At 40.7% G+C, this 13515-nt stretch overlaps 1 protein-coding gene across 1 annotated transcript in view; it reads right to left on the bottom strand.

The window, feature by feature from the left end:
- Positions 1–3065: 3065 nt before the first annotated feature.
- Positions 3066–13515, bottom strand: part of LOC121688772 (cadherin-7-like) — a 70269-nt gene continuing 59819 nt past the window's right edge. Inside the window, exon 12 of the mRNA XM_042068607.1 lies at positions 3066–4850. Within this exon, the coding sequence (XP_041924541.1) occupies positions 4327–4850 (524 nt within the window). The 3' untranslated portion in view covers positions 3066–4326. The remainder of the gene's footprint in view (positions 4851–13515) is intronic.

Here is a 13515-nt window from a genome sequence, read left to right as displayed (position 1 = left end):
AAGCCCCGCTTCTATCCTCTCTGGTAGCCTAAAGTGCTGTGTGAGAGGGGGAGTGGCTAGAGTAGAGCGGTGAAAGCCAGGGTGTGCTTCTTTTACCGATATATTTAGCCTACCAATATCTTTAATATAGATTAGATATACTTTGCATTTCTTATCCAAACAACATAAAACTTACCACTGTACTTACACGTGCCCATAGCAAAACACTTGCCAAGTTTGAAATCAGTTGGAATAACAGTTCGACAGATATGCGAATAACACACACACTGACACACAGACAGACATTCCTGTAATTTATAGATAGATGTGTTTGGGCCAAATCATGTCCAGTCAACTGAATTTACTACATGTGTTTGCTTACATGCCAGCTGATGACAAAGTGTAGCATTTGAGTTCCACTAGTGCCCAGTGTTCTCAAAATGACAACTACTGAAAATCATGGCACACAGAATTATTTCTTAAAACTATGCAGAATTGGTTTAGTAAAAGTGGAAAAAATCTTGTCAGACCTGCTCAAGAACAGCTGAGCACACTGTTGTGTGGAATATTCAAGAAGCTGTCAGACATTCCGATAAAGGTTATACTGCCTATTCTGTAAGAGAATCCATGAAACATTGTACAGTCTTTTGAGCACTCTGCTGAGCTTGTCATTCGGACATGTCTCATGGCTGAATAGTGACAGCTGTGTCTTGTTAGCTCACCACACCTTCTGCTCTTGTAGTTTTGACAGGTTTTCCGTTTCCATGGCTGTGTGTGTTGAAGTGATATCATACGCATCTATACTGGAGTATACTGAAATGTAAAAGACAGAGGACAAAATGCCCTTTTATGTGATTAAGAGTAAAGACATCTATATCAATCTGTCACTCTTTGTCATTCCTTGCAACATGAATATTAAAGTGGTCCTCTTCAACTAAATGCTGCTGGGCTCAATCCTAAGAAATCTTACAGAAAACATGAGAGAGCACATCCTTTTGCTGCTGGGCCATACATCACTTTTTTCATCAAAAGTCCTTTATTGTGTGTACCATTTGCCCACGTTCAAAGCAGTTGAAACAGAGTCAATACCTGCTAGCGTGAAGTCTGTTGCGTCGTCTGGGTGAAGATATGTACGGTCGTCTTGCATATTCTTGCATCAGAGCTCTTTTAAGGAAGCATCAGCTTCATTCACACACCTTAGTGGAGTCAGAGTGAACCTGCATCCACTCCAAAATAGTGTTGCATCACAAAATAACTCAATCTTGTCCTTCTCTGCACTGATAGGGCAAAACAGTAGAATGAGACAAGGTTGGTAATGTTTATGCTGCATGGGCAGTGTGACACAATGAGGGTTGATGCAATGCAATGCCACCATAGTGAATGTAACAACACAGGATTCAGAATAATACAAGTTGGCTTTTTTGTTTTAGAAAAGTATTAATCACTCATGTCCATACCATACATTCTAATTCAAAGATTGGTCAAATGCCGGGTCACAAGTACACATCTATCCTTAATGCACTAAAAGCTTCTGTATAAATAACATGTCTGTTTTACTTCATTCATCATATGCATCGACTATTTTGAGTACTTACAAATAACACTTTCCCATTTAACTTTATGAATCACATGCATTGACAATTGTTGAGTACTTGCAGGACTATGTCAGACTATTCCCAGTAAAATATTGTACTTCTGCCACAAATACGATGGTCGTGGTTATGGTTATGTATTCATAAGTGACAAAATACATACATAAATAAATACAGTACTGCAATGTATTTGTCCAGACTAGCCGACCATTTTAATATCAGTATTCCTTTGGTGGTCATATATGGCTGAATCTTAGGAAAAACATCATTCCAACTAAGCATTCAATAATGAATACTGAATATTAAAATTGTAAATGTGCAGTGAGCAGAATTTAAACATGGCACATTTTTTCTGATCAAAATGGAATAAGTCTAACAGCTGTTTTGAGTCAAGGCTATATGTTTAGCCTATGATCGAGAAGACAAACCATTTTGTAGAATGATGCATCATCATGAAATTTGCAACGATGTGACTCAAAAACAGTCTCTGGTAGCCTAAGTCCAGACTAGCCGACCATTTGAATATCAGTATTCCTTTGGTGGTCATATATGGCTAAATCTTAGATTGAGAGGAGTGCACGCACATCTACAACATTTAAACAGGTGCTGGGTATAAGGCTTAGCTGACAATTGAAAAATAAAAAGATACCCGCACACTGTTCTATAAGCTCCCAGAGTGGTTTAACCAGTCTGGGAGCTTATAGAACAGTATGCGGGTATCTTTGAATCTTAGAATCTCCCTATTTAGATTCTTAGATCTACATGTTGTACACATAATTAAGACATCTGAGAGATTGTAGGGCCATTTTTGTGTCCACTCATCCATTCCTTTAATATTTCTTTACATTTTGCATTAACATAATTGTGTGGGATTTTCACAAGATATAGAGGATTGAACGTATTGGGAGAATGTTTAGGCTATTATTTCCCCTGGGAAAATATTTGGCTGGCTCCCTGTGTGGAGGGCTGATCTTGACTCAAGAGGATGGCTTGGCTAATTTGTGAGCCACTGTTTAAACAGGTCGCTGGCTCTGGAGCCATTCATCACACGCCTCTGCAGGCGGATGGGCTTGACGCTTTGTCTCCTGCTCGCCTTTCAAGTACAAAGCCACATGGAGAGGCACGAACCGTCAGAAAACTCTCTCTCTCTCTCCTACTCCTCATTGTCTGTACGCTCTGGATAGGAAAGATGGTCGCTGGTTTTCATCTCTGAAGATGCAGCTCCCAGCCCTTCCTGGCTGGAAAAAAAAGACAAAATGCCTATTTGTTCCCCTTTTTTCCCTTTAGAAGCCTATCTGGTTCACCTTGATAAGATAATTAAACACTGACATATCATAGCCCTTTCCCTATGTTCAAGGAATTAAAAAAAAGTCCCTACAGTCTTTGGAGGAACTGAATGTCCCTTTTATTGACATTAAAGAGAATAAAAACATCTGGCACAAGTGTTTTTGCCTATTCAAAATAAATAAGAGTTTTTTTTATTAACATGTTGAAGTTCAATGGCAACAGTTCAAAAGGCATTTTGTTTTAAAATAGAGATTTCCGTCATCTCATCCATACTGTATAAGTATTTTTTATCACCACCACACACGACTTCCAAGGATGCCCTTGATTTTGCTCCTCTTGAGAAGCACAGTAACACTTTTGTATTCTGTTTAAAAATGAGAATTTTAGAATCCCCTTCACAATCCTATCTGAAAACTGCAAACACTAACCGTTTAAGTCACACATTTACTGCTGAGTTCAACAAAACATCAGAATCTTCTGTCAAATGTCTATTTGAAGAGTAAAGGGTAAAATCAGCAAATCTTTCCCGAACAGAGGAATGAGAAAGAGACAGAAGATTACCATGTGAGGCTTATGCCTCATTGTCCAATTCTCTGAAGGTTACATGACACTGAAACTGACAATAATGAGAATCAGAACTTCAGGTAAGCACCACACATCACACTCATGTTTCACTGTGCCAAATCATAACATCAAAATCTCAGCAGCTTTGATCTGTTTTCATAATTCTCCAAAAGAGCAAATGTACAACACTGGAGATAGAACAGCCTTTTAAGCAACATAATGGCACGGTCTTCACTATAGCTAACTTTAGTTCTTAGCTGCATTGCACCTAATGATTGAACCAATGTTGTTGTTGGTTCTTTCAAGTCAAAGATATTACAATTTGATATAAGGACTGATTTTAAAAATGGAACAAAACTGTACACCAATACATAAGAAATCGCTCCAAGCAATCTCTATATTGACCAATGTGGACAGAGCACTTAGGGCAGGAAAAGTTTTGTTTGTTTTTGAGAACAGCAAAAGCAAAAGGAGGAGAGTGTCAATGCAAAAATGACTGGCTTATGCCCAAGTGTCACTAAGAGAGAGAAGCAATGACACAGTTGTACATCCACACTGCTCCACAAAGGCAAGTTCAAGTGTTGGCCACCGGCCCAAAGTCAAATGTGCTGGTTTCCTCAAAGGTTTTCTTTGTAGTCACACGCTATTTGAAGTTCTTGTGTAAATACCACCAGAAGTTGTTCTGTTTGAAAACCCCAAAGATGGATGTAAACAAACATATCACTTTGATGATAGAACAGTCCCTCACCTCACTGACAGACACTGACAGCATCCATATCTGCATGCTTGCAGATCACTATTATTTACCAAGCAATAAATGAACATTGTGTGTCTCTTTCAGCAAAAAGCAGGGTTTACAAAAAACCCTGATTACCAACAACAAGCAAATGTGTGAAGCGTGAGGCTATGAGAAGAAGCCATTGGCCTCAATGTTGCCGTAAAGATCGGCGAGCTTCTTGAAGCGTGGGCCCCAGCTGCTGAGATAGTCGTAGTTCTGTTCCGAGTCTGTGCTCAGTGACTCAAGCGAACTGAGAGACTCGGCCACAGAGCCGCTCCCTTCGAACGCGTACGTCTGCAGGGAGTCATACGGAGGGGCCGAGGGATCAACATCCGCCTCCTTTAGCCGATCCCAGATGAACTCGCGGAACAGCAGGTTGTCCGGCAGGGTCTTGTAGACAGGCCGAGGGCCTGAGGAAGGGGCCGGGTAATGGAAGAAAGTGGGCGTGTCCGGAGTCACGTCGCGTCGCGTCTTGGGGTCTCGAATGATGTTGAGGTTGCGCAGGGCGACCATGTCGAAGGCCTCTGTGTCTTCCTCTCCTCCGCCCTCGTCATCATATCGGACGATGTTCTCCCTTATGTCTCTCTCATCCTCCAGGATCAGTGGCTCCTTCCTCCTTCTCCTCATCGTCACGATCAGCAGGACCAGTACTACAGGGAGGGACACAAACAGCATTTCACAATGAATTTCATCTGTTTGCTAATGACTGTGTGAAAATAAATATGAAGAGACCGATTATCTTCAGCTTTGCTTATGATTAAACTAAGATGCTGCTATTCAACAACCAACATTTGAGTTCAATTACTCATAAAATGTAAAATTATACAAAAAGTATAATTTCATGGACAAGATGTGCTTTTCATAGGCAGACACTGTTATTTTTATGAGCAATAATTAGGTATTATGCATGTTACCTTCAGGTCATTTTAAAACACAACACTGGATCAATGATAGAATAATATTGCTCAGAGTGTCAAATTATCCCTGCAATATTCATACACACACACACACACACACAAACACACTCACAGGCTCTTACACAAACGCCCACACAGAACAACAAGCTGTACAGGGTTGCCCCCACAAATACACATATGTGGCCCACACTTCAGATTCTGTCAAGATCTTTAAGAAAATATCAAGAACATGACAGTTAGCTACAGCAACTATACAGAAACTATTCGTGGAGAAAACACAATACAAATCTAATCATAATTTTAGATATTTTAGAACAGAAGATATACAATACAGACCATGTTTATGTCTCTCCAAAGATTAAAGACATTCCAAGCTTCTTTTGGTCTATACTTTGTTCCTTTATCCATTAATTACATAAATACAGATAGAACATATCTTTATATTACATAGAACATGTGCCTCTTTATCAGGCATAGAGACCCTGAATGCTTTTTTGACAGAACCATCCCTCTATAACCCCTCCAATCCAGGGATCCCTCTCATCTATTAGGGCTGAAAATAACTATTCGCACCCAGGCAAACTGGCAAACGTCTAATGATCCGCCATCCATCAACGTCGCTCTGCAGCTAGTAAAATATCGCTCCACAGGTTCAATATTTCTTTCCTCGCTCGCGCCTGGCTCCCGTGCCGCTTGAGGAGGAGGCCAGGGAAGTGGAGGCGAAAGCCGCTTCGCACCTCATAATGGGCTGGGAGAATAGCGGGGGTGGGGTGGAGGCTTTGCCATTTGAAACTCTAATGTCAATTGTTGATGGATGGATGCCAAGTACTCTCCCCTCCATGTTTACTATATGCTGTCGTTCTACCAGTTAGAGTGGCACGCAAGGATGTGTGAACTACCCCACCAAATCTTGGCTTAGGATCGATACATGAAGTGTGAATTTGCCCTATGCCTATTCTCACACATTGCTTTTGCATATTCCCACAAAACACTTGGTAAAATTACAGTATATTTATTTGATTTATTTGATGAGGATGTTAATGATCAATTACTGTAAATGTTTTAATCCCTTTTGAAGCCCCCTCACAGATGGGCTCAAATTTTATCTTGAAAATCCTGCTTTGATCCAGTCCAATATTTTGTCCCAGATAGGCCTTTAAAACAGAGGCAAAACATAATATTTTCTTTCTTATTGTTTTTTTTTTTATGAAATCGAATAGGTAAGGGCTGTCTGTGATGGCTTAGCTTTGTGAACAGTTTAATAAGGCATTCAAACAGTTTACCTACATTGCCTAATAAACGTTCACCTCTAACATTGGGAGATAAAGCAATGATTCAGTTATATGCTTTGTTGGAAGAGCTGAAAGCTCAAACTTAAAGCTTTTGGTATGAGCTTAAAAGATTTGACTGGTATAACTAAGTGATGTCAACAAAAAAACATTCCCTTACAATTACTGGGAAATCTTTAATTAGTATAGGCACTCAGACACAAAAATTATATCGCCCATATTTGTGTTAATAAATTGACCATCACAAATCTGTCATTGCAACAGACAGACATAATGGCACTCTATCAATCTTCTGAATATACTTTGTAGAAACTAGATGTACCGCAGAGCGGTACAAAATATGACCGTCGCCCAGTCCAACACATTTTGTCCACAAAAATAAGTCACGCTTGTCAAATTGTGTTAATTTCCTACTTTGTTCCTTTTTTCTGTTTGTAATTGAGTGTGTGCAAAGTGTGTGGTTGTTTTCGTGTATATGCGTTTTGTGTGTGTTTGTGTGTGTGTGTGTGTGCGTGTGTTTGTGTATGTAGGTGTGTTTGTATGTGTGTTTATGTGTTTGTGTGCGTGTTTGTGCGTGTCATGTGTGTGCGTATGTTTGTATGTGTGGGTGCATGTGTGTATGTGTGTTTATGTGTTTGTGTGCATGTTTGTGCGTGTCGTGTGTGTGTATATGTAGTGTGTGTGTGTGTTTATGTGTCTTTGTGTGTGTGTGTTTTTATGTGTGTGTGTATGTGTGTGTGTGTGCATGTGTGTGTGTCTTTATGTATGTGTACATAAATAAAGCAAATCAGGGAACCTACTCTTTGCGATAAGTGCCATGGGATCTTTAACAACCATGGTGAGTCAGGACCTCAATTTTACATTCATGCAAAGGAAAACATCTCCTGCAGTACAGTGTCCCTGTCACTGCAATAGGGCATTGGGATTAATATTTGTTTGGTGGCTTTTAGCCACAGGGAAGTGTGCCACATACTGGCCAGCCACCAACACCACTTCCAGCAGGAACCTACTCTTCCAAGGAGGTTTCTTATCCAACTACTTACTAACTAAGCCTGCTTAGCTTTAGTAATTCAGCAAAGTCAGGGTATCTGCTGGTTGCTGGCTGCTGACTAAAAACAAAAAGTGAAAGGCATATATGATTCAAACTGATTCTCACTGGTATCTGCTAGACAACAAGTACCAAAACATGATTAGTTCATAGATTTCACACCCATTAGTTCATAGATAAAACCCCACCCCCATCTTGCCTGTTCATAATTCTGAGAAATTCTTGAATTGTGTGCATGTGTGCGTGTACGTGTTTATGTTTATATATATATGTGTGTGTGTGTGTGTGTGTGTGTGTGTGTGTGTGTGTGTGTGTGTGTGTGCGTGCATGTGCTTGTGTGTGTGCCTGTGTGTGCGCCTGTGTGTGTGCATGTGCATGCATGCGTACATATGTCTAATGTGTGTGTATGTGCCATATGTATGATTACTGTGAATGTACTGTATGTGTGTGCATGTGTATCTGTTTATGCATATGTGTGACCCCTGGAGGCAAACATATGCAAACAATTGGTCATCCTAGGCCCTATGGTTCTCAAGATATTCACAGAAAACTCTGTTGGTGTACAATCACTAAATGTACACATAAATTAATTTATTGTATGGCCCCCCAAGAACGAAAGTCCATGAAACTTGGCATGCTTTCAGAGGGTGTCATAATGATCCTATACTTACAATTTGTGCAGTTTTGACCATGTCAGCCAGAGATATTGTGATTACAACACCTAATTATTTTTCTTTTTAATTTTTAACTAGGCGGCGCTATAGATGAAATGAGTGGTTAAGGGATGGGTTGACATGGCCCCTTAAGACCAACATACAAAAAATAGTTGGTCCTCCTAGGCCCTACGGTTCTCGAGATATTCACAGAAAACTGTGTCTGCCCTACCCTCCTTTCGGGGGGTCCAGTCCAGCGGGGGGGCTACAGATCAAAACGAAAAACAATGGTTTCATGCTATCCTTGTGGGGCTACATGCCCACCAAGTTTCGTGCAACCCAGTCTTTCAGTGTCCCGGGAATCCTTGATGGAAAATTGGCCATGCGGAAAAAAAAAAGGAAAAAAAAATTGCTGCGCGGCGGTCATGCTAATATTTTAGGAAGCAGCTCTTTTAGGGACCACAGATGCAAATAACAATCGATTCAGATAATAAATCCTGGATCCATTGTAACTGAATTCTGTAAACGACTTATCAAGTGAAATCAACGAGGAATGATGAGCATCTATTGCACCTTTCTTTTCTTCCTTTTATGTTTGCTTCTAATGAACTGAATTTAAGAATGCAACAGCACTCCAAGTTTAACATGTACATTTGTTAGCTTTCTTCCTTGTGGAAGTGGTACTCATGATCAATTTGCAAGAGTCAGGATTTTGTGTGTTCCTGTTAAAGGACTAAAGCAGTCTTCACATTACTGTATTCTTTCAGCTATAATTTTTGTAAGCTGCCCGCCCCCCGCCGGACATTGACACTACAGACCGCAACTCTCCATGGAGAAAAAAAAAACAATGGCTGCGAAACTAATTGAATCACCTGTCACACTTATTGACCGACAACATGCTTTTTTATGACATTTGTATTCTAGTACAGGGGTCCCCAACCTTTTATGTACCATGGACCGGTTTGTTTCCTATTTTTTTTTTTTCAGGGGGTTCCATGTTCCATATGTGTTGTGCATGCATTAGCCTGAAAAGAACTAGCTCCAGTTATGTATGAACAGTGAAGGTAACGATCTCTTAAGCATGTGAAAAACGTGAACTTGAAGAAGTGAAAATTGAACAATATTAACTATGAATATTGAACAACTTGAAGCTACATCTATAAGTGTGAACATGCTTAACAAAATAAGGGAACAAAACATGGGAACTAAACGTGCATTACGAATATAATCAGTGGGAGCCCTGTGTTTGTTTCCCTGCAACAAGAAGGTTCCATCTGGGGGTGATGGAAGACAGTGACACCCTCAGTGTGTTTGAAATGTCCATTCGATTGCGCAATTTGGTCTTAGTTACAGTCATTGCCGAAAACCCGACCTTGCATAGATACGTGGTGGGAAATGGTAGCAACGTTTTCAGCCCTTTTCGGCTATCTCGGGATATTCTGCTTTGGTTTTGATCCAAAAACCCGCCAGAGAGGTTTCCTTATACACACTCTTAAGACCACCGTCATTTGCAATTTCGATCAACTGCTCTTCCTCCTGCGCTGACAAGTTAGGACCATTCGGAATATTGACAAATGGGTTGCGGACCCACTCATTGGTTTGCCGATCTTTGGAGGATGGGAAGTAACGCTCAAACTCATTTGAAAGCGCAACAAGGTGATCGCGCACCAGCTGCGAGAGAAAGGGCCCTGCCTCAATCTCTCCCAAAACCCCCACTACTGTTTGGAACATATCAAATACACCCCGGTCCACTTGTCGTCCCCACAAATCAAGCTTGGCTTTAAATGCAGCGACTTTATCTGCCAGTTTAAAGGGACACCAGGCAATGTTTTCGTGTTAATTACTCATCTTCGTAAGTCGGTATATGGTTAAATGACTCATTACAGGGCGAATGAAGACTCTCTCGCCCGCCCCTACTGCCTGTAGGAAGAATATCGCGCTTGCAAGTTCAGTGTATCGTACCCGGCGACCAAAGCAGTTTCAGTTTCCATCCCGAATGTCACAAAGGTAAGCAAGTTTTGACACCCAGTCCTCATCACTAAAATGTGCAGCTAACGGTGACTTTTTTTCTGTAAGAAATCTCTGCAGCGGCTCTCGCAACTCAAACACTCTGGCCAGGGACCTGCTAAAGATGCTTGTTTTTTGTTGCTCATTCTAGCAGTTTAGCTAACTTCGTGTGACACTACCGTTCGCTAAGAAGATGAAGTGAGCTGACCTGAGGCTGCGCAGCGCTGAAGGCAATATGTAAAAGTGTTGAAGGCGGGACAGGCAGACGTAAGAAAATAGACCTTGCAAAATGCAAACATGCGTGCAATCAAACAACTGCATATAGGCCTATGCCATGTAAAAACGTGACATTATTGCGTATATATCTAGTAGACAGTGGTAAAATGTGAAATTAGCAGCAGATAATTCTGAAATTGAAATGAGTGTAATGCTTGTTTATTGCATAAACAATAGCAAGACACCTTTCCAGATTTGTCAACTCATGTGGACCTCTGTCAGAATTGCACCACACTCATTTAGACCCGTTCACATGCAGTCTATGATGCCACATAGGAAATGAATGACTTCCGGTCGTTTTGGAGCTGAACCTATGGACTATGCACAAATGTAAATGTGACTTTACTATAAAATAGCATGTTGTTACATAAGCTGGCAGGTATCATATTGTCTTCAAGCTCAGGTAGTATGTACCTTTAAAAGAAGATACCAGTAATATATTACATTAGAAACAAGTAAATGATGTGCAAACAAAAAATATGCCTAGAGAGGACAACACAGTTACACTTGAGAATAATATAAATAGCAATGTACAGTATAAATAGATCTCATTTCAATGCCAGGCAACACAGGACAGCTTCACAATGGGAAACATTCAGTTTTAATGCAGATGTTTGTTTTCAATGTCAAACGTAGAAGTCCCCATCATACACTTCCATCATGCCTCCCCTGCAGACTGTGCCCACCCACTGGGCAGAGGCCCTGTGATGGTGCACTGAGGTACCAGTCATCCTCCATCTCTCCTGTCAGCCCAAACTGTTCAATCACACACCAGCTACAACGACAGGCCCGCAAGTGAGAAAGTTATGCAAGGCCTAGGTAAGTGAGTGACACAAAGACAGAGAAAGGAGAGAATGTGTTGTGTGAGAATGGTGAGAATGTGTGGGTATGCAGGAACGCATGGAGGGGGCTGCAACCAAGGGGAATGGGTAGGAGAGAGAGAAGCGAGGCAAATAGGCGCAATGGATAAGAGAAATTGGGTAGAGGAAGGAACATGTGGAAAAAATGAGATAAAGAAAGAGATAAAAAGGCAAAATAAAATCAGCAGAGACAAAAAAGGTAACAAGAAATTGGGAAGAGCAAGGAACAAGGGAAAAGAATGAGATACAGAAAGAGATGAAACGGATAAATAAAATCAGCAGACAAACACAAAAGGGATAGCAAAATGAACTGATGTGAAACCCAAATATAGAAATATGCTTTTTAATTTCACTTGTCAGATGTTGTTGTAGGATCCCTCCACATTCTTGTACATATTAGGACATGTGATAATATGGTATTGTTGGCCTGTTGGGAGCAGTATAACTGCATTTGTACTCACATTGCCTAAACAAAGGTACTGAACAACTAAGGGTTCATTTGCAGTGTGAAATAACAAGTATACAGAAGTCATTGTTTTTTTCTAAAAATAATATTTTATTTATACAAAACAAAAATAATATTAACCACAAAACTAAATAAAAACTATGTAAAATAACTGGTGTCCAGTCATGTTCATTTGCTGTGACAGTCCCAAAAACAGTTCCTTTCCTCTGAAAAGCAGAGACAGACATTGCACTTTGCATAGTGAATCCTTTCTTGCAGTGTCTGCAGCATCCTCTTGTCTTGTAGTCTTCACGAAAAATGTTCGATCATGTCCTTGCATACATCTGCTGAGGGTCCAGGTGGCCTCTTAGCTCCGACCCCATTTGGTGGACTCCCATCACCTGCGGATGGTCTCTTCTGAGCGGTCTAAAGGCTTTGTAATGTCACCTGTGTTACTGGGCTCCCATTGCTAGAAGACTGTTGCCTGACCTGTCTTTGGTGTGTTGACAGTTGTGCTTGTCTAAATTGGATTAGAAAAGTCTCAATTAAGAGAAATGCAAGTCAGAAACTGTATAATCAGTTAATTATTAAATATGGTAAACACCATGAATGGATTCTTACCAGGGGTGCGTTTCCCAAAAGCATAGTTAGCAACTACTTCAACAACTAACATGGTTGAAACTGTAAGTACTGTACGACACAATTGTTTCCCAAAACGATAGAACTATGGTGGTGCAACTTACATAGTCCGTTCTATGCACATCGTAAAGCATCGTACGATGCTGCACTGATGTTTGTCCTTCTTTACGCTTCTCTCATCCTCTCAAAGGAACCTTGGATCTCATTCCTAGTGACCACTGGGACCTTGGTTACCTGTCTGACCAAGGCCCTTTGTTCTGGATTACTCAGTTTGGCTGCGCGGCCAGATCTAGGAAGACTGTTAGTTGTTGTTCCAAACTTTTACATGAATGATTGAGGCTACCGTGCTCTTGGGCACTTTCAATGCTGCAGAATTGTTTTTGTGTCCTTCCCCAGATCTGTGTCTTCACACAACCCTGTCTCGCAGGTCTACGGACAATTATCTTGACCTTGTGGCTTGGTTTTCACTCTGACATACATCAACTGTGAGACCGTATATAAAGAGATGTCTACCTCTCCTAATAATGGGCAATGAATTCATTTAGGCACAGGTAGACTCTAATCAAGTTGTAGAAGCATCTCAAAGACCATTGATAGAAGTAGGAGGCACCAGAGCTCAATTGCAAGTGTCATAACAAAGGGTCTGAATACTTATGTAAATTGAATATTTCAGACTTTTATTTTTTATAAATTTACTAAACACTCCAAACATCTGATTTTGTGTTGGAGTATTGTGTGTAGATTGATGAGAGAAAAAATGAACTGAATCCATTTTAAGATGAGCCTGAAACATAACAAAATGTGGAAAACTTGAAAGGGTCTCAATACTTTCTGGTTGCACTGTACTGTATACAGTATGTACTAGCAGTGTGATTTCAGGGGGAACTAGGATTTGGCTGCAAATGAGTTGAACAAGCCCACACCATCCATGTGTTTGTTGTCGCCACCCACAATGTAAAGCCTCTCAACTTCAGTGTGGGACACTGGGTGGCTTTATTCCAGCGTTGACTCTTTTGCACAGGTTCTGGGCCTTGACACACATCAAAGTCACAAAGCATGCCAGAGATTCCAGTTCTTACCCACATTTTGAAGCCCTATGGCCTATATTTCTTAATGCCACTGAATTTCCTCCGCATCATCATCTGATCCACAGAGGTGTGTTCGTTGGGTGCCACCTGCAT

The sequence above is a fragment of the Alosa sapidissima genome, chromosome 17 (genome assembly GCF_018492685.1).
Source record: "Alosa sapidissima isolate fAloSap1 chromosome 17, fAloSap1.pri, whole genome shotgun sequence".
Lineage (NCBI taxonomy): Eukaryota > Metazoa > Chordata > Actinopteri > Clupeiformes > Clupeidae > Alosa > Alosa sapidissima.
Note: the sequence above shows the minus strand (reverse complement) of the source record. Positions and strands in the feature narration are given on the sequence as shown.